The sequence below is a fragment of the Oculina patagonica genome, chromosome 4 (assembly GCF_052425735.1).
Source record: "Oculina patagonica isolate OP01 chromosome 4, crgOcupat, whole genome shotgun sequence".
NCBI lineage: Eukaryota > Metazoa > Cnidaria > Anthozoa > Scleractinia > Oculinidae > Oculina > Oculina patagonica.
The window spans coordinates 51,235,654-51,258,145 of record NC_135761.1 but is presented as its reverse complement, the minus strand read 5'-3'; the positions used below and the strand labels follow the sequence as shown (position 1 = coordinate 51,258,145).

General features: G+C 38.4%; 1 protein-coding gene and 1 long non-coding RNA gene across 2 annotated transcripts; one reads left to right on the top strand and one right to left on the bottom strand.

Annotated features, from left to right (window-relative positions):
* The first annotated feature begins 4,145 nt into the window (after window positions 1–4,145).
* On the top strand, window positions 4,146–21,863 carry LOC144650491 (uncharacterized). The gene is made up of 6 exons (XM_078510173.1): window positions 4,146–4,195; window positions 4,841–4,909; window positions 5,633–5,841; window positions 19,071–19,196; window positions 19,620–21,164; window positions 21,466–21,863. Coding segments are annotated over exons 1-6 (2,349 nt in total). The 5' UTR covers window positions 4,146–4,193.
* On the bottom strand, window positions 6,652–10,980 carry LOC144648827 (uncharacterized). Its single transcript, XR_013569778.1, has 2 exons — window positions 10,490–10,980; window positions 6,652–7,356 (listed from the first exon to the last, which is right to left on the bottom strand). It is a non-coding gene; the product is annotated as an uncharacterized LOC144648827 (long non-coding RNA).
* Window positions 21,864–22,492: the final 629 nt, after the last annotated feature.

The following is a 22,492-nucleotide window of genomic DNA, read 5'->3' as shown; positions in this document are numbered from 1 at the left end:
CTGTCTTCCTGTCTGTCTGTCTGTCTGTCTGTCTGTCTGTCTGTCTGTCTTCCTGTCTGTCTGTCTGTTTGTCTGGCTGTCTGTCTGTCTGTCTGTCTGCCTGTCTTCGTGTCTGTCTTCCTGTCTGTCTGTCTGTCTTCCTGTCTGTCTGTCTGTCTGTCTGGCTGTCTTCCTGTCTGTCTGTCTGTCTGGCTGGCTGGCTGTCTTCCGGTCTGTCTGTCTGCCTGTCTTCCTGTCTGTCTGTCTAGCTGGCTGGCTCAGTAGCTTGCTAACTTATTTACTATTTACTTATTAATGTAAACAGGCTGCAACTTCTCCAAGACCGCTATCTCGTTAGCTGTTCAAGTAGCTATGTAGTACTTGTGACATCAGTCTTGACAGTGATGAATTAATTGATCGACTAAAGTGCTAGTGAATGACCATTATTCCTTTAAACTCATACTGTTATCAGGAAAACGTAATAAATTTTGTATTTTTATTTTCATATTAACAATCTCTGTTTACTACTTTAAATACCTATTTAAAATACCTATTTCGTTACAGACAACTTTCTTACAACAAAATTACAACTTTACCAAAGGAGATATTCTGCTGTATGAAAGAATTAGTATATCTGTAAGTATGGTATGGTTAATATTAAGCTCAGTTAAGAGACGAGAAATATTTAATGCTCACGAGTGTGAAACAAAGAAAAAATATCTGAGTCCCCGACGTGAATCAAACCAACGACGTCCCAAACACTGACCGGGAAGATTCCAGGGTCGTAGCTAGGATTTTTCAAAGAGGGGTCACACTCACTATGTTACGCCCAGGGTACGTAACAGATTGTCACGTCGACATCCACGTTGTGTTTTGCTACAAGTAAAATTTTTTGTATGAGCTGACAGAGTCAGGATTTTGGATAACATTTTAAAACACAGTATTAAAATGTTTAACAAAAGGATGTGAGCGGATAGGCGAAAACATAAGTGCCGGGGACACGAGCTTCTAGGGGGGTCCAGGGGCATGCTTCCCCCGGAAATTGTTCAAATTGGATTCTCAAAAGCGCCTTTTGTGCGTTCCCTGGACGGTAATTGGTTAACCGGGAAGGTCTCTATGGCATTAAAAAATGCTCACAGCAGTCGTCCTGTTTAAAGTATAGTAGATTCCAAAAGAGAGTGGGTTATTCCCGGATAAGCCAGGCAGTTTACCCAAAGTCAAAAGATGTATTGTTTTGAATTCTTAATAGGAAAGGAAACGAAACACAAAGTACGTAATGATTCTCCATGTACACAAAGGGAACCTTTTGATTAGCTTCGATCTGTAACTGTTTCCAATCTTATCAGTTTTCTCCCGGGAAATTGTCGTCCAAAAGAATTAATTTTAGCGAACTATTTCCGTTTTGGTGACTCCCACGATAATTAAATGCAATCTCGTCCCGGCCTGTCCCCAGCGAGTGTGGATGTGACATCACCCGCCAAGCTCGTCGGGAGAGTTTGCCTTGGTACGCCTCGCGCTATTGCGCTCGGTTCCAGGACTTCTACACTTACTTGCATAGCGCGGATTGACATGGGGACAAGGGTTATTGAAAGGCAATTTCTGTTGCTGAATAACAAAAAACTCAATATAAAGCTTGGATATTAGTATTTGATACGGTCGAAGCTCTCGTAAGCGGACACCGTCGGGACACGAAAAAAGTGTCCGTAACTGCATGGAGCTGGCCGCTTATGAGAATGGTTCTCGTAAGCGGCCACTAGAGGTGTAGGGAATGGATGGCCGATTTCGGGAGCTAAATACAGTACCCGTATTGGAAATACAAAAAAACCGCTCTATTAAATGACATTTTTGTTTTATTGCGCCCTATACTGTACAACCCTACGATATAATGACGATAACTGAACAGTATTGCAATGTATATTTGTGTTTCGAAATTTAACCGGACGTGAACGGATGACGACAAAACAAACACTGAAATACAGTACTGTAATTACTGTAAAATCATTGTGAAGTTGATTGATAAAAACAAGATACAAAGGTTGTTAATAGGATTTTCTTTGGGATGTCCGCTTGCGGGAGCTTAAAAACAAAGAAAAAGTCTAAGTCGTAATCTCTGAAAGTGTCCGCGGCCGCTTACGGGAATGTCCGCTTACGAGAATGTAAAAATACATAGTTTGTATGGGAGTTAAAACGGGGTTTCAAACAAGGCGGCCGTAAGTAGAGCTGTCCACTTACGAGAGTGTCCGTTAAGAGAGCTTCGACTGTATTTGGTTCATCTGAAAAGTGTGAATCTTATGCATTGATTCTTAGACTTCTCCAGAATAACTTGATTGCTGGTATCTCAAACGAAACGTTTGCAAGACCCACTAAACTTTCACATCTGTACGTATCGGTAACGGGATATGTGTAATGTTTGTTTGTTATAGCAGAAATATATGTAATGTTGTTGCATGACTTCAAGGATCTGTTTCACATAGTATCAAAGTATTGCAACAAGATTGTTTGGATTATTAACCATGCATGTTGAATATTTTTTTATTCTACGTTTAGATTTCTCAGCGCCAACCAATTGAAAAGCATTCCATTTCGAGCATTTTTTACTCTGCACAAACTCAAGATAATGTGAGTATAGCCCCAGTAATACAAGCATGTTTTACTTTCAACTTGTCTCGCAACATTGTTTCATTGTGAGTTGTAAAGCGTTGTTGCGCATATTACCTCCCGTGTTTCAAGTTGCGGCAACATGTTGCCCAAAGTAAACACGAGTTCAACTTTGTGCAACATGTTGCCACAACTTGCAATACGGAAAGTAATGAGCGCAACAATACTTCACAACTTTGAATGCAACAATACTGCAAAACAAGCTGAAAAAAGGAAGCCCGTATTACTTGGTCTCATAGAGCAATAAACAAATTGTTATGAACAAGGAAAACAACACTTGTTAACTATTTTACTGCAAAATAGGCATTTTAAGGCCCTTTTTAGGGACTTTTCACATCGAAGCCGTTGCAACATAAATTCATCATAAGGTAGCTTATTTGTTATGTAACTCACAAAGGATAGATATTTGGAAGCAAGTATCGGTTCAACTTTTAACGTCGAAACAATTCAGATTAAAAATCGAAAGCCTGTTATTGTACGTGATGCTTCATCAGCCCACTTATTATTTCCCACATTCAATTTTTGGGCTCCCAACCAGCTTACAATTTGAAAGCCCTCCTTATGAGGCTTGTTAAAATATCTACAGCTAAAGGTTAGAGACCGGTCCTATCCCCCACCAGGGGGCAAGGAACTAAGAAAAAAGGTTAGAGAATGTAGATAACACAGCTGAAAAAAAGATTGAAAGATATAAAACAACCTTATTATTTTCCAAATGCATATTGTAATTTTAACAGTTTTAATAATAAATAATAATAAAGATATTTTAGCAGGGAGCCCACGTCACAAAAAGGTGGTTTTCAGTGGGGCCCTGCATAAAATAAATAACAAATATGATAAAAATGGTTAAAAAGTGAATATTAAAAATAGAAGATGATAAGAGTAAGTCGTCTTCTTCTTTTTCTTCTTCTTCTTTTATGTTATTATATTTGAAGAATGTTATCAGACAACCCAATAAGAACAATCGAACCTGAAGCATTTGGGAGTTCAAGTTTAAGTGTGTAAGTAAAACTAAATAAATACAGACGTGTAAAACCTGCATGCATGTTTAAAGCGCGGTTTGCTTTTATACAGACCTCAAGACACGGAATTCAAAACTTCATAAAAGATTTATTTGTTATTAACATTTAATAATCAGCATATTTTAGTATACTTTATATTAATTAAGCAAAACGCTAATAAAGGTTTATCAACATCTGAATGCCAAAGATTCGACTCTTCGAACCGTTGAGACAAAGACCTTAAAAGACTATTGGGTATTCAAGACTCTAATGTTTCAAATTTCTAAACATTCTGCTTGTTTCTAGCAAGTTTTTTCTCGGCATTTGGGATGGAGAATATAATAAATTGAAATAAAGCGTTTGGCCCCAATATTTTCCGTGCGTTAACCCTTGACTTGCTCTTACCAACATGTTATTTTCATTCTTTTCCTTCTGAGAAATAGTCACAAGGGTTTGATAAACGTTTATATTTTTGACCATGACAGATATTTGCTGCGGACGAAGCTGAAGAAGTTGAGCCTTGAGTCCTTCGCTGGTCTCCATGGTGTACATGGCCAAATGTGACGTACCTCATTCATTTGAATACCGACTTACAATAATTAACCGTTTATAGGCAAGAGATTTGGTTTCACAGTGCCTCCCTCTACCTAAGACAACCTGAAAAATGCCGGGGACAATCTGCGCTGGGCTAGCATCCCATAGTAGTTGCTTTATGCCGGTGGGGAACTCCCCATACGGGAAGGCTCCGCCCAAAAGGTGTACATTTTTTAAGCTGGAGGTATTAAAAAACGAGTTGAAGTTCAGGAGAGGGTAGGGTACAATCTCAAGTATCTTAAAAAGCATTTCAAGTATCTCAAACAAACGAATACCTCGGCCTATTTATCTAAGTATTTAGAGGAAATTTTTTTTTTCAAAATTATGAAAAGGGATGTTATATTTCTACTGTAGTTATTTGAAAAAGGTTACCAATTTCTATGGATATATTCAAGGGTAAGGGTTTGGAGCACGGGCGTATCTTTTCTGTATTAAACTTTGGTGGTTAAATCCCGGGCTAAACATGAAAAGTGCATAAACATATCCCAGGGACGAGGCTACACAGTACAAAACTTTCTTCCCTCGTAATAAATATTGCTCCAGTTTCAGGAAAAGAAATATTGGACAAAGATGATTATGCTAATTGAAAGCTGTTTTTGAACGTTTTTCAGGATAATTGAAAATAGAACGATTGTGACATTGAAGTATCACTTTCTTGGCCAGGACTGTACAATATATCTGTCAGTTTATTAGTACACCTAGGACCATTGTCTTTGTATAACTTTGTGGTACATGTTGGAAAGACTTCAAGCAAAACGGTTCTTTCCTTTCTGAAATAGAGGAGAGGAGGAAAGAGACAAACTTCTTTCTTCTAGGAGACGGTTCTCGATATGAAATATAATATTAAAAGTCGAAGAAAATATGAGGTATCCTTTAGCTCTCAACCTTATGAAGATAATTTGGCACAGAATGTACAACTAGATCCCTGCGCAAAAAAAAGGATCCGTAGTCACTAAGATCTTGCAAGACATGTGTATACAAATGCATTGTTTTCTTTTTTCATTCTTTAAAAGTGAGGGTTTCTAAAAAGTCCAAGTCAAAAAGGACCGATCTTGATATACGCCAAGCTCCCTAATTGATTTTTATTTTCATACTGAAAACTCAAGCAAGTATATATATAATTAACAAAATGATAAAAGAAAGTACTAAAACTCGTTTCAATGGTTTATAGGCTAACAGTAGTCTTTTGGTAGGTGTGATCTGTAGTGGTCGTCATTTTACATTCCGATCTTCTTTTCTTACGTAAAGGAACGAAAGCGTTTACACGGTGTATATTGCACGAAAAAAATATTAGAGTCATCAAAAAAACCTTTAAGCTATTCCTAACACAAAAATAAACAGTAATTCACTTTATTGTTTATATTTACTTTATTGTATAAACAAAGAGAATTGCTTTCTTCTAGGAATCCTACCGATTCTAAAACAGAAGCTATCAAAATAAAGGACCCTGATGAGTCTATCAGACAATTCGTCAATCCTGCTCTCGTCGCCATGGGATTCAGACAAATACCAGATAATCAGACGGATTACGTTACATTCTTGCCATGCCCGCTTGGAACCTTTTCCAATTCCTCCTCGCGAGGAGCTGAAGGATGCACAGAATGCCTTCCAGGTATCTTAAATCAGAGACTTAAAGGGCTACAACAGCCAGCGTGAATGATACCCAACATGGCTAGCAAAATGAACGCGAACAATTCTGCCTGGTTGGTTGGCTGGCTGTGGTTGACTGACTGACTGACTGAATGACTGACTGACTGACTGACTGACTGACTGACTGAATGACTGACTGACTCACTCACTAAAAGGCATTCCAAACTAATTTCACCTTTTCTAAATTAAAAATTCCGCTAATAACTGGCCAATACTCTTATTCGGGAACAAATTTTCCGACAAATTTTAGGATACAAAGCATTTACAAACAAAATAGAACTCGTGGTCTGAAATCACCGTGTCCTTTTTTATATTTTTGGGGAAAAGGGAACTTTTTAGGGCTTTTGACTGATTATGTTTTTGTGCGGACAACGTTTTGTCAATCTTTTGTATGGTTAATAAGAGGGCGAAAAAAGCAGACAATTGCTTAACATTTTAAAAGAACACTACAGAAACACTATATAATGCAGATCAGCGTTTTATTCCGCGACGAAAGGCTTGTTTGTATATATTTTACAATAGGGGAATTTTCTGTTCGCTGAAACCAACATACAGTATCATTTTTTAATCATTATACTTTTTGAGTCCGATTTTCTGACTCAACATTCTAGATTTATTTATTTTAAAGCGTAAAATTCTCAGTCCTGTCGGCTTCTTGTGTACTTTTGAGTCCGATTTTCGGACGCAACATTTTAGGTCAGTTCATTCGAAAAGGTATTTTTTAAGTGAAGCTTCACTCTTCAATCCTTTTGGATAGATTGTGCGTTTGGTTCCGATTTTCGGACCAAACATCCTTATTTGCCTTAATAGTCATGCCTTAATTAATATAAATGTTTTTCATTAAAAAATAATGATATTTAGAAATATTCCAGCAAACGTGTCCAGAATATCGCCTGATATTCTAGCTAGCTTACTTATAAAAATGACTACAAATGTTTATCATTTTGACTGAAATCCGCATTGATAAACATAAAAAATGGTGTTTTCAATGTTGTTTCGATCAACAAAAAACGAGTAAAAGCGGCATAACATAATTCTAAGTATACAACGAACACTACGCTTGAAGGTAACTACATCAAAGTACATTGTAAGTATTTGTTCTGTTTGATAACGAGTTATTCTTTTCAGCGTCAATTCTGTTATAGACGTCTTTTAAATAGGCCGAAGTCTCTGGGCGGAGGTGTTTGTCACGTTTCAAGGTGAAATTTGACAACAGTATTGCTTCTTTGCGAAGGTCTTGAGTCCAGGGCACACCTCGTCTATAAAAATCTGGCTTCCAACTTGTTTCATATGTCCCTTTCCAATAGTGTATAGTAACACTGGTTTCGTCTACAGCCGTTACCTTCCCAATAACCGGAGTTTGGTCCCAGTCCAGAAGATTGACAGCTATAAGTGAGCCGATTTCCAAGTTGGCAGTGTGGTCATCTACCTGTTGTACAGCGTTATTTACTACTCTTCGAAGGGGCCCAGTTGTGATCTAAAAATAAATAAATAAATGAACAACTTTGTTATCAGTACCACAGGCAAATTAATTAATGAATCCATATCAGATATTATAATCTGATCAAAAAAACACATTGCAAATCTATTAATGTTTTTATTGATATAAGGAGTGTACCGGCTCAGTTACAAAACGAATCAATCAAACATACTTGATTTTTTTCTTCGATATTTTTGCATGGGTCCTTCCTAAAAGTAGTCTAGGCTGGTTTCATAAAATTCTCCTTATCAATGCAGTAGGTAACAGCATGTTTAATTAAAAGTCTAACCGGAATGGGAACTCGGTTGAACAAAGCTAGTGTGGTTAACATGCTGAAGTTCACATTTAAGCTACCGTTAGCTTTTTGTTGTATGAAGTGGATCAAGAAATCTAAGGAGCTTTTATTTCACTGATCTATAGAGGATATTACACGGCGGTGCGAAGATATGAATTTTATTTTCGAGTGGTAAAACGGCTGGAACGTCATGCCTCATGAAATTTTGATACTTGTAAATAAGTGAAATCACCAGCAATCTTAACCAGCCTCGCTTTCATGTTTTGCAAATCTTGAAATGTCAGTAACTTAAAAGAAATGAACTGCAAATCAAGAAAGGTCGTGTGTTATTACGTGCATTCTTTGAAATTGCAATTTAATAAAAATAAACAACATAAAAATGGGGTGAGTTAGCAATTTCCCACAAACATGCAGTGATGGTTAATGCGGTATCATTGTCCAAAAAAAATTGCAGAGCGGCCACTTATAAAATAAGGTATATATTACATTATTGAAAGGATTTTTTTTAATAGAATTATAAATCGCCTTTTTTTAGTCGAAAGCTTGGACCTTGTCCTTTAAGGTCTTCAAATCTCTTAATCAATTTGTCCACTCCTGCATAGTTTTGCGAATTCCTGGCAAATTCCTGATGTTGTTCACCATTCAAGTGTTTATTTAAATCATTGTAACTCACTTGACAACATTCAAAAAAGCCTCGGGGCTTTTCCTTAGGTGATTGACCTACACTTGTATCCTTCAGTTTCACTTTAAATGGGCAACTACCTATTGGAGAGTCGAAATCAATATATGGAAACACATCAAACTTTACTACTTCTGGTCTGTATTTGCGCGACCGATCCTCCACTTTAACAAAATGTGGGTGCAATTTCTTCAAGTTGCCTTTCGGAACACTTCTGGTATAAACAGGAGATCTTTCATGGGCTGATTTCATCGAATATTCTGCTCTTTTAAACTCACTCGCTGTTAAAAGGGCTATTTTCCACTTTTGCGCAAATTTAACTAAATCAAGTGGTTTTGCTTTAACTTGTTTCTTAGCTTCTGAACACATGCGTGCGCCTCGAAACGACAGTTTTGACACTTTAAACGCTCCTTTTTTTGCTTTCTTCATTTTTGCATCGGCCATCACAACTATGTCAATCCGTTTGCTTAGAAATGTTTCCAGGCGTGCTCCTCTTTTCTTTATTTAAGACACGAGACCTTTGGAATCTTCAATCGGTATTCGACCATCTAGGAAGACTGTTTTTCCACTGAAATCTGTTACGGTTGCTTCAGAAGTTTTATCTGCAGAAAATTGAGATCATACGCTTTAGCTTAGCAATGCAATTAATGAGGAAGCTTTTTACTGTAAGTTTACGCTGAAATAAGAAAGAAAAGAGAGCAATTGCGTGACGAGCACAGATATCTCCATAATTTCACGGAACCTGTCTTTCACCGGAGAGAAAGGCTCGCCCTTTCACCAATAATATAAATATAGTAAAAATATCAATAAAGTACTTGGGAAAAAATCACGAAAACTGATTGAAATAGAAACAGCAATTTTCGCTGAGAAAGGCCCGAATTGAGCGACGGTCGCATGGGTCTCGCATGAAAAGCACGGATATTTCCCTATAAAGTTGACGGAATCAGTCTTTCACCGGAAAGAAAGGCTTGCATTTTCAACATCAATATAGTTATAATATCAATAAAATATTTGGTAAAAAATTAAAAAAATGATTGACAGGAGTATAAAGATAGCTCCCTGAACGAAAGTCAGCAAACAGCTTGACAGATTATATGCCCGGCAGCCGGGCACGGTGGTCTTAAATAGGCTAAATGCCCGGCAGTCAAAACATTTTATAGAATTTCCACTGAAAATTTCTTTTAAACTTCGTGAGAGTATTAGATGTGTTTTTAGAAATGTCGAGCGATTCCAAAAACCATGTTGGTTTTCTAGTTGATGAAATATCTGAACTTGGGCATACCATAAAATCGCTGTGTTCTCGACACTTAGAAAATTTTCGGCTCAGCCCGGCAATTCAGCGGAAGCTTTCTGCGGAAATTTAGTAAGTATTTCTGACTGCCGGGCATTTAGAGCATTTGAGACCGTGCCCAGCAGTCTGATCACAGATCTTCCAAGTGTGAAGAAACAAGCGGTTTTATGGTATGTGCAAGCTCGGAAAATTCGTCCACTACAAAACCAAAATAATTTTTAGAATCGCTTGGCATTTCTAAACAAACATCGAATGCTCTCATTAGGTTCGAATGGGGCTTTCTGCGAAAATTTGGTGAGTTTTTATGAATGCCGGGCTGAGCCGAAAATTTTCTAAGTGTCGAGAACACAGCGATTTTATTGTATGCCCAAGTTCAGATATTTCATCAACTAGAAAACCAACATGGTTTTTGGAATCGCTCGACATTTCTAAAAACACATCTAATACTCTCACGAAGTTTAAAAGAACCTTTCAGTGGAAATTCTGTGCAATTTTTTGACTGCCGGGCATTTAGTCTATTTAAGACCGTGCCCGGCTGCCGGGCATATAGCCACAGCGTCTACTTCGTGATGTTACTCTAAGTAGCTTGAGGTCGGATAAGACAATATGGTCATACAACCATAATGACAAAGAGGCCACAAAATCACCATTATGTAAGCGGTATAATTAAAGTCTATTCGAGACTGCCCGAGAACGCGCTAAAGATCGGAAAACTCAAAATTGTCTTTATATCGCTGAGTATCTATCAAACATTTTTCGGTTTCCGGTTGCCAGACATACAGACTATACGAATGAAAAAGTATTTATCAACCCACTATAATGATGGCTACAACAACGCAATGAAAATAAATCTGGACAAACTTACCCGTAGTGCTCGATATTTCTTGCAAAGATTCCTCAGGCTCTTCGTCATCAGTTGAGCTGTCTGATGTCGGGGTTGGGTTTGTTTCCTCTGCCTCTTCGTCTGACTCCAAGTCAATAAGAGTTATATTCGGGCGATGTTCGGACTCGAACTCAAGATTTTTGAAAACATCACGATTTTCTGTCCTTACACTCTTCACTGGAGATGGAAAGGAGTCCAAACTGTCATCTGTAAAGTCGATCATGGTTACACCGCCACTTCTTTACAAAGGAGTTCCCTCGACGCTGGACTTCGATGGAGTCGATTCGCTCCGAACACTTGAAGTGTTTTCTTCATCGCTCGAGAAACCAATTAAACTGCAGGGTTGACCTACTTGTCCGTCTTCCATTTTTGGCTTACTGTAGGCGCTGGCTAAGGAGTTTGTACTGTCTGAATGCATGAAGTTACCAAGCGCGGGCATTTTGAAAGTTCGTTTTTTGGGTGGGCCTTGAAATGGAATGATTGTCACTCAGTGATTCGTGAACTATCATTATCGCATGACTGAAACATACGCCGCACGCAAAAACGACAAATCATTAAATGATTGTCACTCAATGATTCGTGCTATCACCTATCGTATGACTCAGTGACACATACGCCGTACGCAAACACAGCAAATCATGAAATGATTGGTAAAGACATTTATCGCATGTCTCGCGTTTTGCAAACAAGAAACGTACGCCCCGCTGAAACACGAAAACACCTCTGGGGCACGCAATTATGAACTGGCCCCGAAAAAAATAGAAACCTAAAGTTTAAAATGCAAGGCTGAATATAGCCTGTGTACAGCCGTTCCGCTTGCCTCAAAAGTTCAACAGAAACAAAAAACGAATATTTAAACTTCTAAAGTGATCTAGTGTGAGCGTGACCTTGAAGTACTGCGTGAACAGGAAATAAGATACTAAAACTATTCTACGATTGATTTGTATGATAGCGTGCGATGACTGTTTTCTTTCTAGCAGCTTCGTGCATGCAGGACATGTACGGTGCATATAAATTAGAGTGCTAAAGTCGTTTCTTTAAAGAAAACACGGATAGAGATTTCAAATCCAACTCCAACAAGAAGTATGACGTCGCGACGAAAGCAATCTTCACCTTCCAAGAAGACGACACCAAAAGTCATGCAAAGTAAGAGTGCGTCAAAGTCAGAACATTTGTGGTCAATAAAGGTCGAACATGGGGAAGCTTTCATTTTCAAGAAAAAAGAGCGTTTCTGCCACTATGGAAAGACGTATCCTGCCGTAGAAAAAGTCTCCATCTTCACACACAAAGGAGACAAAGCATCAGTTCCAGCCGTGAAGGTATGATTTTTTTAATCTACATTTCAGTCACGCGTACTTTATTTACGGAATACTTAACGTCTTAGTGTCCTCTGTTCAACTTAAAGTAGCTGCTTCAATATTTCACATACAGTAGGTACGTGAAAGAAAAACTCAAGTTCCGATTGACTGCTAGTTCAACATTTCCTAAGGTATATGTCATGCTAACAGTTATGTGGAACGTTTGTCAACCGTTAGCAGGATAAATCGCGCCAAGTGTTTTTTTAGGCGCGAAAAGGGAGGACGTTAAATCAGGCTTAAGTTTCAACTGTAATACGTCGAAAGGGTACAGGGTCCTCCCAGTGTCTTCCAGGGAAGAACAGTAGCATGCAACTGATCAGGATTATTATACATTATCAGCATTCTACAATGAGGAAGATATGTTTTAACTTTTTATCTATGTATTTAGTTGTTAAAAATAGAAAAAAGACTTTCTGTGCTATGATCAAAGTTCAAGTGAGATGGCGTTACAATTAGCACATCACAATAAAAAGGGAGTGAAAGCATGCTAGCGAGAATAGAACGGGAGGTTTATACTCCCTAGAAAAAAAGGTGAACATAAGGTTAATTTATTGGGATTTCAGCGAATGCATGCTCGTCTTGATTCCATGACTTTGAAATTAACTTTTGAATGACCAACGACAGACAATTTAAAAGCCCTGAATTGCGTGCGTGCTGGGGGGGGGGGGGGGGACCGGAAAAGATAAATTTCTCTTAATGTTATTTCCATGACCTGATATTTTCAAAAAAAAGAAATACAAAGGAGATTGCGTTTGTGACTTTCTGTAGATTTGTTAAAAGTTCAAGTGAAACATTCATGTGCTTATGTTACGCTACAATTGGAATGCCATTTAACAAAACCAATTAACAAGCGAAAGAAAGCACACTGGTTGAGGTGAAACCTAAGGTCACTACCTAGAAAAAATTAATTTAAGGTTAATTTATTGGGGGATCAGTGTATACATGTTCATTTCGATTCCAGTATTTCTGAATATGCCTTTCAAATGAGCAACGACAGACGATTCCCACTTTATGGCCTTAAATCCCTGAATTGCGTGCATGCCAGGGGAGAACAGATCAGAAAAGATAACTATATCTCTCGCTGTCACAGTAAGAGGGAGTTAATTACCGGTCCGCGGTGCGGACATGTGGGGGCTTACGAAATTAGCCATTAAATCGGAAACTAGTTATTGTCATGAATGAACAAATCAATTACTGCATTGTTATTGTTTGCAATACACCATAATAAACTGATAACGCTCTTCACGCTACCTAGCAGTAAGGGCCTGTTTACATGGAGGTGGGGGACCCCGGGTAGGTGAGGTAACCCGCCCAGCCGTAGTCGAAAATTAGCTCGCGTTTACATGCAATCTTATCACCCCGGGGTCCCGGGGTGACCTTTTAACATAAACAAATACATTTCATTGAAGTCGCATATCGCATTTCGTTTTGTTCAATCTTGAATATTTACCGGTTGTATTTCTCTCATCTTTTGCTTTCGACTGATTACTAGTTGATTAGGCAAAGTATAACTAGTCGAAGCAGTTGTCGAAGTCATTGTTGTTTATAGTCAAAGCGTGAGACTCGATCGGGCTTACGCTTGATGCTTCACTTTCGCTTTTATATTTTAAATCCTTAAAGCATCTTTCGCACTGTTGTTCGACATCGGGCAGATGAAGCTATAGGAAAAGTTCGCCGGGTTTGTAGCTGTAACTGAAGCCGAAGGCAACCATATGTTGTGTAGTTTGCATTTGCCGCACTTTCAGATTAACCATGAGTCGACCCCGGGTAGCCGGGTTACCCCACCTTGAAACGTTTACATGGCAAAAAGCGACCCCGGGTAGGCGGGTTACCCGGCACAGCAGACCGGGCAACCCGGGTAGGCGGGTTACCCCACCTATCATGTAAACGCGATCGAGAAAAAATGAGAGTTTATATGGACAGGCGGGTTACCCCACCTAGGCGGGTTACCTCACCTACCTGGGGTCCCCCACCTCCATGTAAACAGGCCCTAAGAGATTAAAATTTTGGTTGTGGGCAGTTTATTGAGGGAAAAAATGTAATCGCAACATGGGACAAATGTACTGCACCAAATAAAATAATCGGGTAAAAAACTTGTAGCCAGTGTATAACTCCGTGAGATGGTAACAGATTCACGCCAGTAATAACGCAAACAAAAAAAATACTTGATATAAGACTTCGAGGTGAATTCCAGAGATATCGGAAAGATGGCACAAGTCTGACTTCGAAATATTTCCTGTAAGAAAGCTATCTTCTTAATGCTGTGTTTACACTTAAGCATTTACTGTGGTAAACGTTTACTGACTAAACCTTGGTACATTTGTACAGTGTTTATACCGGCTTAAATAACCGAGGTAAATCTGTCATCAACCACGATAACGATCAAATCAAATTGGCGGCCAAAGAAAGAGAAAAGCCGTGGCTCTTGTAGTCCTCGCGTTTTATTTAGGTCTCAATATTTTAGCGGCTCTTAATTTTGCAGCACCTCAAGAAGTCGAGGTGAAAGTAATTCTCTTTGAAAGACAAGGCGCGCTGGACGTGCGAGGTCATGGCCGAGAAACCAATTCTGGTTTGAACCTTTTTGCAGAAAAACTCAGAATGTATAGGTAGAAAATAAGAAAGAAAAATTCAGAACATCTAGACATACGTTTCCATTACATTGTCTGAGTGGCTGATCCGGATTTGGCAAAGAAGGACACCAGGTTGATAGGTACATCAATAGCCTGCGAATACAGCCGCCTCTCATTCGCGTCCCACAACGAAGAGCGAAACACGTTTCGTTTTCGTTGCGGGACGCGAATGAGAGGCGGCTGTATTCGCAGGCTAGTACATCAAAAACAAACGATGAAACGAAGTCGCAAATGAGACTGACGCAATCTGGACACCAGGGAATGTGAAATACTATGCGACCGCAAGCGGATATATCTGTCATCTCGACCTTGGTTACCGACCTAAACCATGCCTGATCACAGGGTTAATCGAACTTTTACCTTGGTTAACTAGGCGTTTACCATGGTATCAGTTGGCGTTTACACACGCAAATTATTTACCTTGATAAGTCAACTCCAATACCTCGGTAAAACGCTCAAGTGTAAACACAGCATATGTCATTAACTACCTTACTTACTCACTACTAGATCTGTAAAACCGTTATCAACGCGTTTGGTAAAACTCTTCATTAGACAGATACGTTCTCAAAGAACGTGACAGTCGTGTCTTGTCTAACAATTGCCTTAAGATCGCGATAAAGAGACGACCAGCTCGACTGGTGACAAGTCACGTGACAACTCTCGTAAAGCCACAAAGCCACAAACAAATCACCTATTCTTAAAATATTCTTACCAATTGGCAAATTTCAGCCTCGATATTCTTATAAACTGTACTGATTTTTAAAAAAATCTACAAAAAAAGAAAAAATTATAATTGCTTCCGTTCGGATTTAAACCAACGACCGGGGCATACACGACTTCTGTAGAAGTGCTCTCTCCCAACTGAGCTATCGTAACTTTGAACGGTACAGAGTGTTTTGTTTTGATTAATTAAATATTATATTTGGACGCGCTTTAAAAAAAATGTTTAATAACTCGGGTATGAGTAAGCAAAACCCAAAATATCGCTATTTTCAGCTTGTCATACAGAGATAATGTCCACCAAATTTCTGCTCTGCATATAGCGTTAATATTCAAGCGTAGCGAATGATTTATATATATATGCAATTACAGAGCAATGTATGGGCACGTTAAACAGAATTGCTCATTTCTCGTCTCTCGAAAGAGTCATACAGAGATACTTCATGCCAAATTTTAGACTGAAAGGTGTAATATTCGAGCTGTAAAATTATTTAATCGTACTTAATTATTTAATTGTATTTATTTTATATCTTGTTTGTGTAATTATTTTGTTTTGTCCTGATAGATTGATATTGTAAAGAATCGCAATCAGTTAAATAAATGAAACCAGTGGGTGGTAAAAACACGATTTCAAGTTACAATATAACTACGTTTTTGACATTTTTTTTTATTTTTTGCAGATCCCTTGCGGCTGACGAATTGCATTTCAGCTTTGATTGTTGGTTACTGGGCCATTTCATCAAGGTTGTCAAAGGCCCTTGTTCATTTCAGTGAGGGGCAATCTAAAGATAATGTAGTGGTCTGCAACTCCAGTTCTGTTCCTGGAGATAAGGCAGCAGAGGCCTTTTGAGAGGCTCGTTTCTCATTTTAGTGGAAAGGGAGATGTTGTTATAGCTCTAAACACAGCAACGGCATTCAAAGCGGCTATTAAAAGAGGCAGGACATGTGTCCGCATTGTAGGCGACATGGAGGATTTGAACAAAGTTCGGTCCATAATTGCAGAGGAAACGAAGGAAATACGAAATGCTTCGGTTTCAGACGAATAGATGTCTAAGGGACCAATACGATAACGTTTTAAATTTTCTAAGAAGACTTTGTTTTTATTGTGTTTGAAAACGTGCATGATTTTGTAAGAGAATCGCTATTCATATTAATCCAAGTGCCTTACAACTTTAAGTATTAGTGAAATAGCGAGTATGGAACGTATGCTAAGGGTATAAATAACGATGCATTCTGCACTAGGACCCCAAACTCATGATGCATTCTGCACTAGGACCCCAAACTCATGTCCTGCTCATGACGATACAAGAATAACTAAGCTATGATTTTAAGAATTTTTGTGAGGTATTTTATAGGCTGATCCTGTATAGTATCCTCTTTTCGTATTGGCAAAACCCCAAACCGGTCCGTGTAGTAGCTTAAGTACATCACATCACAACACAGAGACGGAAATAAATTTTCTCGCCATAGCAAAAAAGGGTACAACTCAGGGGAATAATCTTCCTTACATATTTTAACATTGTGATATCCACTTTTCCTTAATATATATAGTAGTATTCTGAAGTATTATTAGTAAATACTGGTAAGCGCACTGATTTCAGTAATAAAATAAAATAAATGACTCATGCAACATGATCTTGAATCTCAGGCACCGTCTACACTGACCCGTGTAAATTTAAAAACGCATCTTTTTTTAACCCGGATAGGCCAACCGTCCATACTGAAACGTCGTTTCAGTGTGGACGGTCACTGGCTATCGAAAACGGTACGTTTCAAAAACGCTCTCCAAAGTGGGTATCGTTTCCAAATTTACCGGGTCAGTGTGGGCCTCAGTCGAACAAAAAGTTGAGTCCGAAAATCGGACTCAACTTGTAAGGATGGTATGACGGTATTTAATATTATTAGCCATCTGAGTTAAAATTTCATGTCCGAAAAACGGACTCAACAATCTGCATTCAGTATAACAATCACTTAATTTTACTTTTAAATGCAAGCCTTTTATCTTTTGACGATAACAACAGAACTCTGCGGACTTCAATTTATTTTCGCCAGAAATTAAACATGGCTAACGATTTAACTTTTACGTAATATTTTTTCCGACAAAAAATCGACAACAATTCGTAAATTTAAAACAAACAACTTTAGACAACGTCAATTACGTAATTTTCAGCGGAATTTCTCAATTTTGGAAAAGTTGAAATTAGTTTGGAATGCCTTCTAAGCGATTCTCCAGAAGGATTGCAACAATCACTTGACGTTATTCATAAGCACGCTCAAGAATGGAAGCTAAAAGTAAACACCAAAAAATCAAACATCATTGTATTTAGTGGTAACGGTCAGAACAAACACAAAAAAGATTTTAAATACGACAATGAAACTTTAAATATTGTCGACAAACAAACATATCTAGGCATAGAAATGACATCTTCTAGTCGTTACACCTATGCAAGAGAAATAATTAGCAAAAAGGCTACCAAAGTTATTTCCATCATTAAACGATTTCTATCCAACATTGATTCATCAACAATTGTGATACGAAATAAACTTTTTGATGCTTTAGTTAAACCCATACTTTGTATGGTTGTGAAATATGGGGACCCGAACTTTTATCATACAAAACACATTTTGACAAAAGTACAATTGAACAAGTTCACATCCGGTTTTGCAAACAAGCATTAAATGTACCATGGTATGCAGAAAACGTAGCATGTAGAGCAGAACTAGGTCGATACCCTTTAGCAATAGACATTAAAGCATCTATCTTATGCTATTTTCAAAGATTAGAACATAAGATAACCAATCCCATATTAAATGATGCATTTCTTTACGCCAAAAAACATACTAAATCTGTTAGTTTATTAAATGATGATGAAGCATTAGGAATTCTCTCCGATAATGACACATCAGCCCCACAACTTTCAACGAATTCTTGCTCTAAAATTAAACATAGGTTAAGAAAAAATTATTTCCAAAATTGGTCAAAGGTCCGAAATTGCGCGTCAGTTAGCTCTAGAGAAAAATTCACTCACAAAGAAGTTAAAAAAGATTACCAATTAGAAGAGTATCTCACTACAGTTAAAAATCCAGCGCATCGAATAAAACTATCTAAACTAAGATTAGGGGTACATTCCCTACGCATACAGACTGGAAAATATGAAAATGCGGGAGCATGCATACCAGTTGAAGAAAGAAAGTGCTTGGTATGTAAAGAAAACCACATAGAGGACGAACAGCATTTTTTAATGTATTGCAAAGGGTATAATGATATTAGAAAAGAGCTTCATTCAATCGTGTCACAAACTGATCCTCGCTTTGTAGATTTAACTGATCATGAAAAAATAAAGTACCTTCTTAAACTAGATAATTATGCTACCTCTAGAATCATAGCTAAATATATCTTCCTAATGTTTCAAAAAAGAAAAGAAATTTTAAATTGAAAGTTATATCAATAAATAGTTGTATAATTAATAGTCCAATAATTACCGTAAACGTTTGCATTGTAATTTTATTGTTTGTTATTAAGTAATTTGTTAGCATAGTTGCTATAACACCTTTATTGTAACTAGACCAATACCTCCCTTTGGAGTGTAAGGCACAATAAAGATTTACTGTTACTGTTACTGTTACTCACTCACTCACTCACTCACCGACGGACGGACGGACGGACGGACGGACGGACCGATTGATTGATTGATTGATTGGTTCACTGATTGATTGATTAATTTATTGATTGTTTAAATCGTTTTCCCATTTCTCTTTTAACAAAGACCCTCATTTTTTAAAAACAATTTTTATAATCATTTCATTAAATCTTTTTCGACTGAAGCATGCATCCTAACGTTTTTCGCTTTTCAGGGGGATTTTACTCTGATGACCTAGGCTATGTGAGCACAAGCTGCAAGAAATGTCCAACTGGCTCTTTTGTCCCGTTTGATAAAACACCAGGAAAACTACCACAAGATTGCAAGGCTTGTCCTGAGGGTGAGTAGGAAGCAATACCTCATAATGATTACCGTATCTTTATCACAAAATGAGCGTGGCATTTTATTTGACCAACACGCACATACTGACTATCCATTACACATTTAAGTTTTCAAGTAAACCGAGTTGAAAAATAGCTTACCTGATGACGCAAAACGAGAACATTTCACACAAATGTCACGAAAGGTCTCCATTTCCACTCTCACCTAGCTGCCAAATAACTAGAACAATTCTACGAATCAGGATAAAGCTTAGCAAGCATGGTGCCAGGGAACACAAGTGATGCCAAAATGACCGGCTCACAGTTTTCATTCAGTTACACTCCGTCCTTGTCGGGATTGACGGGATTGGTATCTGCAGTGACGCGTAACCTGTCTAGAGAATGTTCATATATTCATAGTGTTCTTTATTTATCCTAAACAGGGACAGAAACAGATTTCTTTGCTGGACACCGTGCCTGTAAATGCTTGAAAGGGTTCTATCGAACCCATTTGTTCGAGAAATGTCACAAATGTGGAACCGGTGGACTGGAATGCAATAATGACTCTGCTTCCTTAAAACCTGGCTACTGGTGGAGATGGCGCAATGGGACATACAAGAATCGCTACAGAGATTTTATTAAAAATCTTTTTGAAGCTCAGCCATCGTCCGATGCCTACCTGGTACAATACCCTTATCCGATACCAAAGCCTTACAAGTGTCCCAGAGAAGAGTCTTGCAAAGGTGGTTTGGATTCTCCATGTGAAAATGGATACGAAGGTCCCCTCTGCGGCGTTTGTAGTTCAAGGTACTATAAGAAAATGCACACTTGCAATCAATGTCCGCCGAAGAGGTGGATTGTAGGGCAGCTGTTGATCATTACTGTTGTCCTATTGATAATCATGGCGGCTTTGGTGTGGATGAGCAAAAGAAAGATTAAGAAGACTCAAGGACTTTCTCTTATTGACATAGTTCTATCAAAACTTAAGATCGTAATTGGCTTTTATCAAGTCACTTATGGTTTAGTTGAAGCGTTTTCTTACATAAAATGGCCAGACTCTCTGGAGGTTATTGCGAAGTATTCCGAAATACTCCAACTGAACATTCTGCAGATCACACCTCTTCACTGCCTTATTCCAGGATCACATGTGGATGCGTTTGGAAGCTTGTTTGCGATGATGGCAATAAACTTCGCTGTCATTGGCCTTTTTGGCATTGCTTACGCAGTGCATAAAGTTATTATTTTAAAAAAGCCATGCCTGGAGGACGAGGAAAAGTCAAGAAAGATTTCAGAGACAAAAGAGCTTGTGTACAGGAATTTATTTTTCTTCCTGTACGTGACGTACCTCAGCACATTTTCCAAGACAGCCAGTGTCCTGCCACTTGCCTGCCAGAAGCTTTGCCGAGATGAAAGGGAAGAGTTGTGCAATGAGTATTTGAAAGCAGACTACAGCATACAGTGCCATGGGCCAAGGTATCGTTATTTACTTATCGGAGCATACTTTTCTACTGCCTACATCGTTGCCCTACCTGCAGCCTCCTTTATCGCCCTTTGGAAGCAACGAAAATTGATATTAGCCACAAAATGTCATCGATCTAGTAATGAAATGATCACAGGATTGCGTTTCCTCTTTGAAAACTATAAAACTCGCTCATGGTATTGGGAACTGGTTGAGATGTCCCGAAAAGTGATCCTCACATCTGGTCTGATTCTTGTGGGACAAGAGAGCAGATCCTATATCGGCCTGGCTTTGGTTATCGCCGGGATGTATGGAATGCTTTTCTGTTGGATCCGCCCAATTCAAGACGAATTCGACAACAGACTGATGTCAGCTTCCCTTGCCGTTACAGTTGTCAACTTGGCTGTTGGAGCAGTGAGTAGAATTCCTGCAGAGAACATAGCAGCCTCGAGGCCTTCGTATATGGACGAAGTATTATTCAAGATATTGGTGCTTGGAGCAAATACTTTGGTCATCGGCTTACTTGTGGGTGAGAGACCATCATAATAATCAATTAGAAAACCTTCCTGAACATTACACTAATCTTAAGTAAATCCATAACCTCCTTGGTAGGGGTGAGATAATGTGTCAAAATTTACCAATTTCTAGTAACTTTAGATTAAAAGGAATCGAAATTTGTAAAATGGGTATTCGCCCTTGTGCTCGTGTATGCTCATTTTCATGCAAGATATTCGGTTGCTTGATGTGTTTGAAATTGACTTTTGTTATTTTGTCTCAGAGATGAGGACGTCTGTTTACTTAGATATTTTTTATTGTTCATTTGCTTTTAGTCCAGTATGGAGTGAGCCTATATCGCTACCTAAAGGAATGGCGTAAAAATCCACATTGGTCTTTTTCTTGCTGTTTGGCTTTCCTTCTCCCACTCAAAGATTTTGAAGGAGAAATGTTTGCTCTGGCTGAAAGTGATGAACAAAAAATCCAACTTGACACAGGAGAAACAGAAATGCCGACCATCCTTTCTGCGGTGAAAGACAGTGGGGCTGTTGACGTCACTCTTGGAGAAGATCAACAAGGGGTTGATGAACCTGTCGTCTTACGAAATGCGAATTGCAAAGACTCCAAGAAAAACAAGTCGAAATGCCACAAAGCGATTCAAACGGAGTCGGTGTCGCTCTTCACCATGACTGATGCCACAATTAAAGAGGCAGTAGAGGATACACAGTTTTAAATCGCAGTGAGTACAATACAGTAGCCAAACATTTACTCGAAACAACGCCCTCTGAATGTCATTGTAGAAACACTCTAGTTTAGTTCTTTTACAGCTTACTTATAGCCCTTAACCAAGCGCAAATCGGTTTTTGCAGAGAAATGGAAAGGAAATAGGCATAGCACCTTTCTGAATCCATATAGCTACAAACATTATATTGTTAAACAAAGTATTATTGACCACTGCAAAAGTTTGAAACCCGTTCACGCAGAAATGTAGTTTTTTATATATTTACGCAAGTCTGAAACCTAAATATCTCTAGTGACAGAAAATGCGTGTAAGGTTAAATATATTTTTCAACTAATATGGAACTTGTTGATAGAGAAAGTTTCTCTTTTTTCTTTTTTCAGCAGCGCTTGGGCCATTGATGGAAATTTTTAAAAACAAAAGAGGTCCCAACTGAAACAAAGACTCTTCAAAGAGCCAAGTAGTGGCCAAAAGATTTTTTTGTAGTATACTTAACACAAGAAATGCCAAAGCACAAGCTAATGCAACCTTAAATGTCACAAGAAATAAAGATAATGTAGTTGCTTCAATGCGCTTGACTTTCGTTTTGTAGCATAACCAAATGGTTGGCATCAAGTTGAAAA

Excerpts from the sequence above, each read along its gene's own strand:
- LOC144650491 (XM_078510173.1), top strand. Across the intron at positions 4,910-5,632 it reads CAGGACTGTACAATATATCT|GAATCCTACCGATTCTAAAA; the intron begins GTCAGTTTATTA and ends GCTTTCTTCTAG. Across the intron at positions 19,197-19,619 it reads TTGCAAGGCTTGTCCTGAGG|GGACAGAAACAGATTTCTTT; the intron begins GTGAGTAGGAAG and ends TATCCTAAACAG.